Raw genomic sequence first — 16,521 nt, forward strand, 5'->3', positions numbered from 1 at the left:
TTATCCCAACTAAAGCTAGACTAAAGGCTATTTTCCCCATCCCCCCTTTAGAGTCCCTCTGCCCCCTCTGCAAGGCTGAAGAGGATTCCCTTCCCCATCTTTTTTTCAGATGCTGCTTTGCTCGTATAGCCTGGAGAAACTCCTTCTGGCCTTTGGACTCCATTGCCTGGTCTTCTCTAAGTGTCTCTAGTTGGATCAAGGGTATCATCTACCCCCACATTACTTTTGGCATTCCAAAATCTGAGGTTCACCTTTTCCAAATTTATGCTGCTGTTTTTTGTGATCAACTGTGGTTTAGCAGGAACAAAGCTCTTCATGAAGGTGTTATCCTAGATATTGTTTTACTAGCTTCTTCCATAAAAAAGGCCACCTCAACTCATGTTGCAGCTTGGAAATCGGTTTCTCCAAGAGGTCTAGAAGTCTGGTCCCCTCCTCAAAAAGGTTATCACAAGATCAACGTTGATACTGTCATTAGAGAGCACTTCTCAGCTCAAGCAGCCGTTTGCAGAGATCATAGAGGAAAAATCATCAAAGCTATTTCCATGATCAGCCCTCCCTGCTCTCCCAACTGTGGGGAAGCCCTTGCTGCTAAGCTGGCAGCCTCTCTAGCTTTGTCATTACAGCTCAATCACTTCACCATAGAAGGAGATTCTCTCTTTGTCATCACTGCTCTCCAACACCCTTCGGTTATTCAAGATTGGCACATAGAACAGGCCATTATAGATACATTAGCTCTTCTCCCTCCTTCCCCTAAGTAGGAGGCAAAAAAGATTAACAGAAGTGCTAACTTCTGCGCCCATCATGTGGCTTATTGGGCCGCGGCTAGAGTTTACTCTGGCTGCATTCCCACTTTTCCTTTTCCTCCTCTTCCTCCTATTCTCTGTAGTGGTGTAGCACCACCTTCTGTTTTCTTTCCGCCTTGAGGGTTGTATGTGCTATTGTTTTTAATGCAAAGTTTGGTACAAAAAAAAAAAAAAAAAAAAAAGATATTGTTTCTTTTGAGCGCGGTAGTTAACCAGGTTTATATATTTATGAGATGCTTGAAGGTATTAAAAAAAAAAAAAAAAATAGCGTGGGTTTGAGGAGAAAATCCTTCTTCAAATATTAAAGAGTATTTACAAAAAAGATATGCGTTCCCATATGTCAAATATTAAAATTTTAATATAATTCAAAATAATGATATTTTTAGAATAGTGTCATTTATTTTTATATGGAATTATTAGATGTGGTAAATGAAGTCATTTATTTTCATATTAAATTTAGTTGAATTTTCTCCCATGAACAGATGCAGAGTATAGCAAGTCAAATCCTTGGGCAGCAATCAAAGTATCAAACGGATGCAAAGTATGCTCAAATTTTTAAATGTTGATACTTTTTTCATAATTATCACTTTCTTCTAAAACATCTATCCTTTTGATAAAAGAACATCATTCACCAACTTGTCCAAGTTGATGTATGAAGACTCATGTAGACTAGTGGCCTCTTCGGCCAATTTTTTCCACTCCATGGCCTTTTTCTTCATTTTCTTACCCTTGTTTCCCTCCATCAATTCTCTCACTATCTTCTCCACTTTCCATCTCTTGGCACCATTATCAATCTCAATGCCAATGCCCCATTCATTGCAAGCACACTTACAGTTTGTTTGCTGATCCCCAAAGAATGGACAACAAATCATGGGCACACCTGTACAAACACTTTCAATAATCGAATTCCACCCGCAGTGAGTTAAGAACCCTCCAATGGAAGAGTGGTTAAGCACTTCCTCTTGAGGGCACCAACTAACTATTAGTCCTCTTCCTTTAGTTTCTTCCATGAACTCAGGTGGCAAAATCGCTCAATCATCAACAATTAAATCAGGCCTAATTATCCACAGAAACATGAACTTGCTATTTGCAAGTCCCCAGCCAAACTCAACCAACTGCTGTGGTGTCATGACACTAATGCTGCCAAAGTTCACATAAATCACTGAGTTTGGTGCCTTAGAGTTAAGCCAATTAAGGTACTCAGTTTCTTCTTTCCACAAACTATACCCAGTTGATTTCAGAGGGTCTTCCGGTGAGTGATTAAGTAGTAGTTGCTGAGGGCCAATGGCATATACACAAGGAAACATGGGGGAGAGAGCATCCAAAACCTCATGCTCTAACGCGTCAAATGTGTGAACAATAATTCCTAAAGCTTTAGGAGCTCTCTCTACTGCTTCAACGGTCAGTTTGAAGACAGGATCATTCGGATTTGTAGTAATAAAAGAATTTGGGAGATCCCTCAATCGGATATCTCTCATACCTGGAATCCAGTCTATAACTGTGTCTAGAAACCCATTTGTCAGAAAACTCTCATCTGCAAAAATAAATAATTTTTTTTTTAAGTTTGGAAACTTGTAATCAATAATAATATTAGAGATAATCCATGATTTCAGAATGGTGTTTCCCTTTTGTGTTATACCTTTAAGGGGTGTGAGGCATTTGTCCCTGAGACGGGGAAACTGCATAAAACCCATTAAGCTGCAAGCAGAGACGGTGAAGAGCACTAAAATAGGGATTCCAAGCTCACGAGCAGCAGTGTGAGTGAATGCCAGGAAACCATCCGCAATAATGCAAGTCACAGGAGGATTGTTTGAAGAAGTTGCAATAGTGTTGAGTTCGAGAAGGATGTCTGAAAATGGAGCCAAGAAGTTTTCCATAATGGATTCGCTAAGAGCATCAATATCTTGGGTAGCGTTGGAATCCGATGGATGAAGGCTGTCTGGAATGGTTTTGAATTGGAAGTCAGGCAAGCCATCCAAGGACTTGGGGCCTCCAGATTTTAGAAAACGTTGATGGTTGAACTCCGTGTTCACAAAAGTTATGTGAAAATCTTTGCCGTGGAGAAGCTTTGCAAATTTGAGCATGGCCTTTATGTGGCTTTGAATTGGGAATGGAATACAAACTGCATGAGCCTTGGAATCCATTTCCCTCTCTCTTTGATCTGTTAAGTGTGTAGTTTCATTGTTTCTTCTTATATAATGACCCATTTGATCAATCTAGCTACTCATGACAATTTTGGCTACAATTCCAACATCCGAAAGCATTGAATATCCTCTATCCCCTTTTTGACTTCATCATTTACTTGACAAGCATGAAACAGAGGCGGCTCCTTCAAATTAAGACAAAAGTTTTTGTTCAAATTAATTTAGCTGGAAGAATTTCTGACAATTAAGTATATTAAACTCTCGTATGTATAAAGTACATGTTAAACTTTATACTAAGCCCCACTTTTTTAATTTTCTGATGGACACTTGAAGGAGAATTTGTCTTTTGCTTTGATAGGTATTGTGATCATTAAACAATCCAATCTATTATATACTTCCCGGCACAGATATTATGTAAGCAACGTAACATCTATTAATTATAGAGACTTTTTAAAAGTTATAGCAATTTGACTAATAGGATGAGGTGATTTCAGCCTCCATATTTGAAATTAAATAAGGAAAAAATATAAAAAAACTTCTCAAATTATCAGTCATTTGCAATATAGCCCCTAATGTTTAAAAGGTACTAAAGTAGCCCCAAAACTATCAAAATGTATAAAAAAAATGCCACTTATTTTTTATATTCCTATAATACGCCTATTCTTTTAACAAATAAAATAATAAAATAATTGTAAAAAAAACCAAACAATTTTTTAGAAAAAAAAAAAAAAAAAAAACAGTGGGCTAATAAATACAAATAAAAATGTTTTTTGGAATAAATAAATAATTAGTCACTGTAGTTGGCCTAAATTACAAATTGATTCATGTCGTATTAAAGTAAAAGCAATTTGGTAGTTTGATTAGCTACTTTAGTACCTTTTTTTTTTTTTTTTTGAATATCTCAATAACCGTATCTTTGATTTTACTGTAATACGACATGAAGCAATTTATAATTTAGGTCAACAACAGTGATTAATTATTTATTATTTATTCCAAAAAAAACTCTTCTTTCCTTTTTTTTTTTGTTTTTATTTGCCCACTGGATTTTTTATTTATTTTTAAAACGTTACTTACACTGTGTTTACCAGCAGGTATATAATTGATCGGATTGTTGAATGAACACAATACCTATCAAAGCAAGATAAGTTCTCCTTCAAGTGTCCATCAGAAAAATTAAAAATTAAAGAAGTGGGACACAGGATAAAGTTTAGCATATACTTTAAACACATGAGAGTTTAATATACTTAAATTGTCAGAAATTCTTCCAGCCGAACAAAAACTTTTGTCTTGAGTTGAAGGAGCAGCCTCTGGTTTAGTTGCTTGTCAAGTAAATGATGCAGTCAAGATCCAGGGGATAAAGGATATTCCTTTCTGATGTTGGAATTGTAGCCAAAATTGTCATGAGTAGCTGGATTGATCAAATTGATCAAATGGGTCACTGCTAATGACCTATTTATTTATTTATTTATTTATATTTTTTTTCTCATGTGAATAGTAGTGACCCTGGGAGTCGCTGCCATTGACCCAAATAGCGACAACAATTGTCCACTTTAATTTTTTAAAGTAATTTTAGTTTGAAATGTAGGGTAAATTTGAAATTCTATAACAATTATACGGGTATAAAAGACATTTTTAAGGAAAAATATAATTCACGTGATTTTTTTTATAATTAATTAATAGCTTAAATTTTTAAGATAATAGATATTTAACATTTGATGATAAAGATCATTAAGTAGATATTTATCTTATAATTAATTATAAGATAATATAAAATCCAAAGAGTTTAATAGATCTAATGTACTAGTATTGATCGGATCTGAGCATTAGGATGGGTCGGATGTTCGATCGATCATTTGATCCTATCACAATCAATCGAACTAATTCACTAGAATCGATCGGATGTTCGATCGATTATTTGATACTATCACGATCAATTGAACTAATTCACTAGGATTGATCGGATGTTCGATCGAACATTTGATCCTATCACGATTAATCAAACTAATTCACTAGGATTAATCGGATGTTTAATCAATCATTTGATCCTATCACGATCAATCGAACTAATTTATTAGGATCGATCGATTTTGATAGATCATTTGATCCTATCATGATCATGAGCAGTGACATTGATAGACGAAGTTGTTGTTCACTGAATAGCGGCGACATATTGTCGCCACTAATGACCTATTTTTATTTTTTTTAAATTTCTCTTGTCAATGGACCGCTATCGACCCCTCATCAGTGGCGACTCTGAGTCGCCGTTGTTGTCTAATGACCTATTTTTATTTTATTTTTATTTTTTCTTATGTCAATAGCAACGACCCTGAGAATAACTACTATTGACCCCTCATTAGCGACGACTGTCAGTTATCCACTGAATAGCGGCTACAATATGTCGCCGCTAATGATATTTTTTAATTTTTTTTTTTCTAAAAAAAAAAAATTCTCATGTCAATAGCGGCGACCCTTAGAGTCATTGCTATGGACCCCTCATCAGCGGTGACTCTGCAGAGTTGCTGATGTTCTCTACTCAATCTTGTAGCAGCTGATTGAATCTTATTAGCAACAACTTTATACATATACATCACAGAGTCGTCGTTGTTCCCTACTCAATCTTATCGCAACTGATTGAATCTTATTAGCGGCAACTTTATATGTATACATCACACATTTTATCAATCTACCTATTCATCACAAATATGATACAACTGACCAAATCATTAATTTAATTACCACACATAAATTACCACCCATAAATGCACGTGAACAAGAGGCTACTTCCTTCAAATGATCAACGTCATTATTGCAAACGTCTCTTACTTCTGATGAGTAGGATATTGTCCAAAATGTCATTGAAAAAGAAACTACTTTTTGGAAACGATAGCAGTTTTAATAATCGGAGGGAGCGACTTATAAGCTGGAGTAAAATGTCTTTGGTATTATGGATCTACATGTGCATCCAATATAGACAGTTAATGGAGAACGTTTGTTTTATGTTTTAAAAAACAGAATTTTTTTCAAGAACTCTAGTTTCGAAGAACCTTATGGGGGCAGTGGAATGGGTAGCCTTTGAGGTGGCGTATTCTACTGTCCGGTAGACCATCTGGGAGAAGTTAGAGTTTTATTGGAACCTGTGATTTTCCTGGACTGGTATCTGGCTGTTCTGTCTGATTCATTATTCGTATTATCATAAAAAATAAGTTTTCTCTCTGGCTCAATTCTAGAGGAGAAGTATTTGTTTTTCCAGATTGCTACAAAGTCTGTGAAAGGAATTGTGCAGTAAGTGTGTCTTGTCATACTATGGCTGAGGATTTATCAAAGCTTTGGGAAAATCTTTCGTTAACGGAAGTGGAGGATGAGGTTTTGGATGTCCAGGCGGATGATCTAGCAGATGCTGTATTTCGAGGGCGTGCTTGCGTTTTGGGCAAACTGATTGTGGATCGTATGGTTGGTAGAGAAACGCTTCGATCTACGCTGCTTCGTTGGTGGAAACCGATGGGAAATCTCTCCTTCAAAGTATTGGGAGAGAACCTCTTTCTCATTGACTTCACAGATACGAGGGATAAGGAGCGTGTTCTGAGGGGGCGTCCTTGGGTGTTTGAGGGGAGTCTTTTTCTGATTGAGGATTTTGATGGTCTTACTCCACCGTCAAAGTTCAATTTCGACCGGGCTTCTTTTTGGGTTAGGATGATTGATTTGCCGTTGGCATGCATGGGACGTGAAATTGGAAGGAAACTAGGGATGGCAATAGGAGAGGTGGAAGCTGTTGATACGGATGCGGAAGGCCTTGGTTGGGGTGAATTTTTACGTGTCAAAATCCGTCTCGATTTAACAAAACCGCTACCTCGAGGCCGGAAAATCAATGTCAAGGGAGATCCAATTTTGATTACATTCCAATATGAGCGTCTTCCAAGAATTTGTTTCCAGTGCGGTGCGATTAGCCATGGGAGGTCAGGTTGTCCAAAAAAGAGCGATTTCCGACACCCTGAATCAATAACCCAGTATGGGAATTGGTTGAGGGCGCCTTCTCCAACTCGTAAATCTGAGAAGAATACTGGGAGAGCTGGTTCGAGAAGAGAAAATGCCAATTCGGAACAATCTGATACTGATGAGCCACATGGAAGAGGACGGAAAAGGACTGATCGGAGATGGGCGGCGACGAAAACGGATGAGGCGAAAGGAGACGATGATGACGTGGACAGGGGAGCGGGGTCTTTTAATGGGAATGACGGTTTCCAGGTTAAGCACAGGTTGTCAGGCGGAAATCATGGGCCCTGCAAGTCAAAAGATGCCACAACTAAGGAAAGCCTTGAAGTTGGGAAAAAATCTTCTAGCTCAAATAAGTCGCACACGCAGCAGAAGGAAAGTAATCATATGGATATAAATGAGGACCAGCTGGAGGATCCTCTTAGAAGGTCTTCTCTGGGGCGTATAAATGGGGGAATTAATGAGTTTATTGGGCCTACAAGTGTGGGCCATACCGATGGGATTCCAAGCCCTATGGGTTTTCATGGCTACAAAGGTCCATTATTTACAGAAGTGGAGAAGTCGTTAAAAGAAAATAAAAAAGCAAGTGACAGTTTGCAAGGAATGGACATAACAAAGGGGACGTGGAGAAGAAGGGAATGTGGGGACCTAGAACACGACGAGGGAACGACAAATTCTCATTTACCTGGACGGAAGAGGGCTCTTAGTGGGGAGACAATTAAACAGGGCCCTGCACGGAAGGGACAAAAAATTGGTAGTCAGGCAGATAAGACAATTGGATCGGGGATGGCGGAGGCTGGTTCACAGCCCCGCCGACCGCAATGAGAATTATCAGTTGGAACTGCCGAGGGCTTGGGAACCTTCGGACAGTTCGGGAGCTTTGCCGGGTGGTGAAGCAAAAGAAGCCCATCATGGTTTTCTTAATGGAAACCAAGTTACATGGTAATAAAATGGAGGCTATTCGACATAAGATAGGCTTCCATAATATGTTTGTGGTTGAAGGAGTTGGGAGGAGTGGCGGAATGGCTCTCTTATGGGATGAGGATGTGACAGTGGACATTCAAAATTATAGCCAACGCCATATTAATGGTATGGTTAAAATTAGAACGTCTACTACACCATGGAAATTTACGGGTTTTTATGGGCATCCCGAACCATCAAAACGACATGAGGCGTGGGCTATTTTGAAACATCTAGCAAGCTTGACACCAGTGCCGTGGGTTTGCTTAGGGGACTTTAATGAAATATTAACTCTTTCGGAGAAATGGGGTGGAAGAGGAAGACCAAACGCCCAAATGGAAGCTTTTCGACAAGTGCTAGAAGTTTGTGAATTGCATGATTTGGGATATAAGGGGTCGAAGTTCACGTGGAGTAATTGTCAAGATGGTATCGCTTTTGTCAAAGAGCGATTGGATCGGGGGGTGGCAAACTCGGCATGGAATGTTTTATTTCCGGAGGTGGAGGTTTTGATTGACGTGGTTACTTGCTCTGATCATGCTATTCTGACTTTAAGTTTGAATGCTAGGGGGGATGATAGGATCGGTAGAAGAGATTTTAAATATGAAGCAAAATGGGCTTTTGACGAAGGTTATAGGCATACAATCCAAACGGCATGGATCCCATCTCTGACCGAACAAGTCAATTGGGAGAAGGTGCGGTGGAATCTTGATAGATGCAAGAAAAGTCTTATTCAATGGCAACGGACTGGAAGGGGTAGGGAATCGGCGACCATCCAACAGCTACATGCACGGCTCCAAACAATCTCTGGGAGTGAAGGAGAGGGTGTTGGGGCCAAAGCTCAAGAGATTAAACTAAGGCTGCAGTCTTTGTTAGATAAAGAAGATGTACAATGGCGGCAACGAGCTAAAATTGAGTGGCTGCGGGGGGGCGATCGAAACACCAAATTTTATCACGCTTGTGCAACCAATCGTCGGAGGTCGAACTGTATTTCCAGCATATATGATGTTGAGGGTCGCAGATGGGAGTCAATGGAAGAGGTACAAATGGCTTTTATCAACTTTTTTACTGAATTATTTTCCTCTAGTGATGATGGTGATTTTATTCGATGTTTACAACCGGTGGAGAGAAGGGTTACGGAGACCATGAATGTTGAGTTAATAAAACCATTCACCAAAGAAGAAATTTTTGATGCCCTTAAACATATGGGTCCTCTAAAAGCACCGGGTCCTGATGGGTTTCCAGCTGGGTTTTTCCAAAAAAATTGGCTTTTGATGGGTGAGGATATTTGTGGTGCGATTTTAGGTATTCTAAATTCTGGTTCTATGCCTCTTGATTTGAATATGACGAATATTGCACTTATCCCCAAGGTGAAAGATCCAACTTGTGTTACCGATTATCGCCCTATCAGCCTTTGCAATGTCCTCTATAAAATCATTTCGAAGGTTTTGGCCAATCGATTAAAGAAGATATTACCTTTGATTATTTCGCCTGAGCAAAGCGCCTTTGTTCCTGGGAGATTGATCACTGATAATGTGCTTGCGGCGTATGAAACTCTTCATACAATGCAAACACGATTGAAGGGAAAAAATGGTTTTATGGCGATTAAATTAGACATGAGCAAAGCGTACGATCGAGTGGAATGGAGGTATTTGGAGGAGATCATGAAGCGGTTGGGTTTTGCGCCTCGATGGATTAAGATTATTATGATGTGTGTCTCAACGGTCCAATATTCCGTTTTGGTAAATGGTAAACCGTGTGGTCTAATCAAACCAAAGAGGGGGCTGCGCCAAGGGGATCCTATATCTCCGTATTTATTTCTCCTATGTGCGGAAGGGTTAAATTCTTTGTTAAGGAAAGCTTCGGAAGAGGGCGTTGTGACAGGAGTTCCGACATCAAAGAGGGGCCCTCGCATTAGCCATCTCTTTTTTGCGGATGATAGTCTCCTTTTCTGTCGATCCACGCTTGCCCAATGGGAGGGATTGACTACCATTCTACGGGAGTATGAAAAGGCGTCGGGGCAACGACTCAATAATAACAAGACCTCCATTTTCTTTAGTAACAATACATCACCGGAGGGGAAGCGGGCTATATTGGCAGCTGCAGGTATTCCGGCAACACAAAGGTATGATACCTATTTGGGCCTACCGGCTTTAGTTGGGAAATCCCGAACCTGTGCTTTTAAAAGTATTCTAGATCGTGTATGGAAAAGGTTGCAGGATTGGAAATTAAAATTCCTATCCCAGGCGGGAAAAGAAATTTTATTGAAAGCTGTCATCCAGGCGATTCCTACATATAGCATGAGTGTATTTCTCTTCTCGAAGACTTTGTGTTCGGCGATAAACTCACAAATGCAAAAATTTTGGTGGGGATATTGTAAGAAGGACTCAAGTGTACATTGGATGAGTTGGAAGCGTATGGGCCTATCAAAGAGGGAGGGTGGTTTGGGCTTTCGCGATTTCAACCTTTTTAACAAAGCTCTTCTCGCAAAACAATGTTGGCGGTTGTGGGCCCAACCGGAGAGTTTGGTCGCAAGGATTATGGAGGCGAAATATTTTCGGGGCGGCTCTATTCTTGATGCACGGGTGGGACATCGACCTTCTTTTGCTTGGAGGAGCATCATTGGGTCTTGTAATATCTTAAAGGAAGGGTTGATATGGCAGGTGGGGAATGGCTCACAGATTCAAATTTGGAAAGATAAATGGCTTCCCCAACCTACCACTTATCGTATTCGGTCCTCTCCTCGGCTACTCGACCCGGAAGCCACTGTTGACAAACTTATTGATGCAGACACTAAATGGTGGGACATAACGCTCCTGGAGCGTTTATTTGATAAGGACGAGGTCCAGATGATTCAATCCATTTCGCCTAGTGTTACAAACCAGAGGGATAAACTGGTTTGGAGAGGGACAGCAAACGGCCTTTTTTCTGTGAGGAGTGCCTATTATATACAACAGGAACTAGTTGCTGGCTCCATGGCTGAATGCTCAACTAATGCTGGAAAGGTGGCTGTATGGAAAAATATTTGGGCTTTGCCGATCCCCCCTGTTGAAAAGAATTTCCTCTGGCGCGCATGTCATGATATACTTCCTACTCGTGCCAATCTTTGTAAGAAAAAGATCCTTACGGACCCTTTCTGCCTTTTTTGTGGAGCAGAGGTCGAAACTGTGTTCCATATAATCTGGCAGTGCCCGTCTGCTAGGGACGTGTGGGGCATGTGCTGTACGAAAATTCAGAAGAGTTCTTTTCCTGGCCCAGATTTCTTACAGGTCGTGGAAGGAGTTTTCTGTAACTGTGAGGTGGAGGATATTAAAACTTTTGTGGGAGTTGCTCGTCGTATTTGGATGCGGAGGAATGAGGTGCTGCATGGCGGTAATTTCGCGACGCCCGGCGCGATTCTCCAGCTGACTCAGAGATCTATGGCAGATTTTAAAAGGGCCCATGAAGAAGGGGATGCAGATCAGCTACCGGAAAATGCTCAGGGTCTCTTGCGGTGGGTGGCTCCTGCAGTGGGGTGGATTAAGGCAAATTGGGATGCGGCGTTGGATCCTTCGCTGGGTCGGATGGGCTTTGGGGTGATAGTGAGAGATCATACTGGGTATGTACGCGCAGCACGCTGCATGACTCAAATGGGTTTCCTCTCACCGGCGGCAGCAGAAGCTCGTGCGGCGTTAGTGGCAATTCAACTCTGCAGTGAGCTGGGCTTTTCCCACGTTCAGCTGGAAGGTGATGCTAAGGGCGTGATTGATGCTGTACGGGATACGAGCACGAATTTTGGTAGAATTGGACCTTTGGTGGACGATGTTAAATCTGCTGTGCAGGTTTTCTCTCAATGGCAAATAGATTTTGTGAAACGGGACAGCAATAAAGCTGCCCATGCCCTTGCTAAGCTGGCTGTTAAGAATGTTCTAGAGAAAACTTGGATAGATGCTTATCCTGATTGTATTCACGATTTTCTTCAGCTAGAGCAGTTTGCTCTAGATGGATGATTTAAGAATGAGAATTCCACTATTCTTTCAAAAAAAAAAAAAAAAACTATCACTAAATTCCATCCTCCATCTTTGAATAACGACTTAAAGCTTATCCAACCTTCACTAAATTCAATAATAACGACTTAAAGCTTATCCAACCTTCACTAAATTCCATCCTCCATCTTTGAATAACAACACCCTCGTCTCCTTCCTATTTGTTTCCACCGAGACCGAAAGTGATCAATGACGAATGAATTTAACACAAAATTAAATAATTAATTAGGGATTGTTTGTTAAACTCCATTTAGAGGACTCACCAAATTTTACTCACTAAAATAACAAAAAATATATTTTTTTCTATTTTAACTATCAACTCTTTTAAAGCACCCTAACAACCTCACTATTTTAACTATTAACTTTCACTAATCCATTTAAATATTATTTTTTAAAGACTTATTTAATTTAATTTTTTTTTCAAAGAATAGGGAATGCAAGATAAAATTTATATTATTTATTATTTATTTGGTGAGTGAATAATATTCACTATTGCGTTTGAGAAATATAATTTTTAAGTCAAAAAAGGTTTTTGGGTAAAAGCTTCATTTTTAAGCTTTTGCCAAAAGTGTTTTTTGGTCATCTTTAAGCTTTTTGGACCTTTAAAAGTATTTTAAATTTTTTTACCAAATGAGTACTTTTTTCTTCAAACAGACTCTTTAAGTGTTAAAAGTACTATTAAGTTCCTTAAACGCAATTTCAAACAAGCCCTAAAGATAGTGAGTATTGTTCACTCACCATTTTATTTTGGTAAAATGGTGAGGCTGAAAATGAAAGATTTTAGACACTCTCACAAAATTGCTTTACCAAAATAACCAAAACATTGTTTTGGTGAGGCTGCAAAGAGTGCTCTTACCTAGATACTATTTATGTTTTTTGTGGAAAAAAAGATAGAATAATGATTGGTATAAAAAAAGGAAAAAGTTGTATTGAAAAGTAAAAAATCTTTATTTGCAGTGATTTTTTTATTTGTATAATTGTAAAAAAAAAAAAAATGACGTGATATAAAAATTGAATATTTTGATGTTATTATTATTATTATTTAAAAAAGAAAAGAAAAGTGAATAGCATCCAAGAGAGGGGAGGTTGTTAATTAAGTTGTTAACAATCAACCCCTTATGCCAAAAGTGAATAGCATGTTTGATGTTATGTTTGTGAAATATAGTTTTGAAGTAAAAAAACGCTTTTTAACAAAAATTTTATGTTTAAGCTTTTGTCAGAAATGTGTTTTTGTCATTTTTTGGGCTTTGAGACCCTTAAAAGCACTTTCAATTTGTTTAATCAAACATGTACTTTTTTTTTTCAAACGAATTTTTTGAGTGTTAAACATATTTTTAGGCTCTCAAACTTTTTTACATAGGTTTAGACTTTTCACTTTATTTTTTTATTTTTTATATAGTGTTTGTGTATTTTTTTTAATTATAAAATAATTATAAAAAAAATTAGATTTTAGTATACGGACAGGTGGGTTAAGCTGCTTTTGAAACGGTCATTCACTTCGGGTCACGGAAACAGATGGGAAGGAGACGTGAGAGGGTGTTGTTTTCAAAGATGCAGACACGTGTTAATTTACAAACGTTTGCAATGACGTTACCCCTTTGAAGGAGCTGGCAGCCTCAGGTTTAAGTGCATATTGATTTGTCTCATAACTGGTAATGATCTGTTCAAGGTCAAGGGGATAAAGGATAAGGGCCGAATTGTAGCCATATATATATATATATATATATATTCACAGAGGACTAGAGCAGAGAGAGAGAAGGAAATGGATTCAAAGATAGTAAAAGGTGAAAAGGCTCATGCAGTTTGTCTTCCATTGCCAGGTCACAGCCACTTAATGGCCATGCTCAAATTTGCAAAGCTTCTCCATGGCAAAGGTTTTTACATAACCTTTGTCAACACTGAGTCCAACCATCAACGTTTTCTGAAATCCGGAGGTCCCAACTCCTTAGATGGGTTGCCTGACTTCCAATTCAAAACTATTTCAGAGAGCCTTCCTCCATCGGATCCCAACGCTACCCAAGACGTTGATGCTGCTTGCGAATCCGTTGTGCAAAAGTTCTTGGCTCCATTTTCAGACCTCCTCCTCAACCTCAACAGTACTGCAACTTCTTCAAACAATCCTCTAGTGACATGCATCATCTCAGATGGTTGCATGCCATTCACTCAAACTGTTGCTCAAAAGCTTGGAATCCCTATTATAATGCTCTTCACGATCGCTGCTTGCACGTTAATGGGTGCTATGCAGTTTCCTCGTCTTAGGGAAAAAGGCTTCACACCCCTTAAAGGTATAACACAAAAAGGAAACACCCTACTGAAATCATGGATTATCTCTAATATTATTATTGATTACAAGTTTTTAAACTAAAAAAAACAAATTATTTCTTTTTGCAGATGAGAGTTATTTAACAAATGGGTTTCTAGACACAGTTATAGACTGGATTCCAGGTATGAGAAATATTCGATTGAGGGATCTCCCAAATACTTTTATTACTACAAATCCAAATGATCCGTTCTTCAAACTGACTGTTGAAGCAGTAGAGATAGCTCCTAAAGCTTCAGGAATTGTTATCCACACATTTGACGTGTTAGAGCAAGAGGTTTTGGATGCTCTCTCCCCCATGTTTCCTTGCATATATGCCATTGGCCCTCTGCAACTACTACTTAATCACTTATCCAAAGATCCTCTTAAATCAATTGGGTATAACTTATGGGAAGAAGATACCGAGTGCCTCAATTGGCTTAACTCTAAAGCACCAAACTCAGTAATTTATGTGAACTTTGGAAGCGTCATTGTTATGACACCACAACAGTTGGCCGAGATTGGTTGGGGACTTGCAAATAGCAAGTTCACGTTTTTGTGGATAATTAGGCCCGATTTAGTTGTTGGAGAATCAGCGATTTTGTCACCTGAATTCGTGGAAGAAACCAAAGGAAGAGGACTAACAGCAAGTTGGTGCCCTCAAGAAGAAGTGCTTAACCACTCATCCATCGGAGGGTTCTTAACTCACTGCGGGTGGAATTCAATTACTGAAAGCGTTTGTGCAGGAGTGCCCATGATTTGTTGTCCATTCATTGGGGATCAGCAAACAAACTGTAAGTATGCTTGCAATGAATGGGGCATTGGCATGGAGATTGATAATGGTGCCAAGAGAGGGGAAGTGGAGAAGATTGTGAGAGAGTTGATGGAGGGAAACAAAGGTAAGAAAATGAAGAAAAAGGCCATGGAGTGGAAAAAGTTGGCCGAAGAGGCCACTGGTCCGCATGGGTCTTCATCCATCAACTTAGACAAGTTGGTGAATGATGTTCTTTTATCAAAAGGATAGATGTTTTAGAAGAAAGTGATAATTATGAAAAAAGTATCATCATTTAAAAATTTGAGCATACTCTGCATCTGTTTGATACTTTCATTGCTGCTATAGTGTTCAAGGGAGAAAATTCAGCTAAATTTAATATGAACATAAATGACATCATTTACCAAATCTAGGGTGTGTTTGGCAAATCATTTTGCCTGCCTATGTTATTGTAACACACGTGGATAGTATAAAGTTTTGAATTTTTTGTATTGAAAGGTGAAAAAGTCTTGTTTTGTAATTTTTATTTATTTAAATAGTAATAAAATGTAAATTATGTGATATAAAAAATTAATAATACAATATAAAAAGTAAAGATATTTTGATGTTGATTTTTTGAAAAAATGGTGTGTGAATAGTGGTGTTGAAGGGATGAAATGGTTTGCCGATCACAACCCTAGAACTCGCACAATGACCATCAACACAAATAAATACAAATAATGTGAGATCAAATTTTGCTTTCGTGGGGTACTGTTTATATATGTTTGTGGGAACTGGGAAGGGATACATGTGTCATTTAGTTTATTATCGTTTTGAGACCAGATAGAAGGAAAACATTTCCCTACCAAGTACCAAGCCAATCGAAGCAACGAAAGTAGACATTTGCATCTACTCTTGATGAGAGTATATTCGGAAAGTATAAGCTTGGAGTCTATTTCACCATTTGAGCAGCTTGGGACTTGGTTTAGGTTGTATCAGTTTAATTTATAGATTGACCGTTTATTTATTTTTTTCCTTTATTTTATTTTTTTATTAAATAGCAGGTCAAACGAGTCGTGTTCTGGTCAATCCAACTCAACTTATTTATTGTAGGTTGTATCGGGTCAACTCAACATGACACGTTTATCAAACAGATTGTATCGTATCACCTGCTTATTTTAATAGGTCATGTCAGGGTTAAAGAGTTTGATTTATTTTGGTAAACGGATTGTGTTAGGCCTGACACTGAACGAGTTGGCAAGTCGACCCAAATCTAACACAATTTGTTTTTGAAAATTCTAAAAATGACTATAAATGACACCAATAAGGGGGTTCAATAGGTGTATGCAAATAATACGCAGAATTAAAAATTAAACAGTCATACAACCAAAATATGTAGAACAATAGATCACAGAGACACAAATATTTTGGTTACGAAAAGAAAACCATTTAGAAAATTCTCTAAAATGTAAAACCTCTTCGGAGCAGGCAAACCTAGGAAATCAATCAATTATAAAAGAATAAGGATTACAAGAAGTTCACACTTACAAAA

The 16,521-nt window shown here is 38.5% G+C and overlaps 1 protein-coding gene and 1 pseudogene across 1 annotated transcript; one reads left to right on the forward strand and one right to left on the reverse strand.

Moving 5' to 3' along the window:
• Nucleotides 1-1,405: 1,405 nt before the first annotated feature.
• On the reverse strand, nucleotides 1,406-2,947 carry LOC132181649 (7-deoxyloganetin glucosyltransferase-like; annotated as a pseudogene).
• A 10,733-nt stretch (nucleotides 2,948-13,680) lies between these two features.
• Nucleotides 13,681-15,491, forward strand: LOC132182538 (7-deoxyloganetin glucosyltransferase-like). Its single transcript, XM_059595814.1, has 2 exons — nucleotides 13,681-14,204; nucleotides 14,311-15,491. Exons 1-2 carry the CDS (start codon nucleotides 13,682-13,684, stop codon nucleotides 15,240-15,242), a joined length of 1,455 nt encoding a protein of 484 aa, XP_059451797.1. The 5' UTR covers nucleotide 13,681; the 3' UTR covers nucleotides 15,243-15,491.
• Nucleotides 15,492-16,521: the final 1,030 nt, after the last annotated feature.

The sequence above is a fragment of the Corylus avellana genome, chromosome ca5 (assembly GCF_901000735.1).
Source record: "Corylus avellana chromosome ca5, CavTom2PMs-1.0".
In the NCBI taxonomy this organism is placed as follows: Eukaryota; Viridiplantae; Streptophyta; class Magnoliopsida; order Fagales; family Betulaceae; genus Corylus; species Corylus avellana.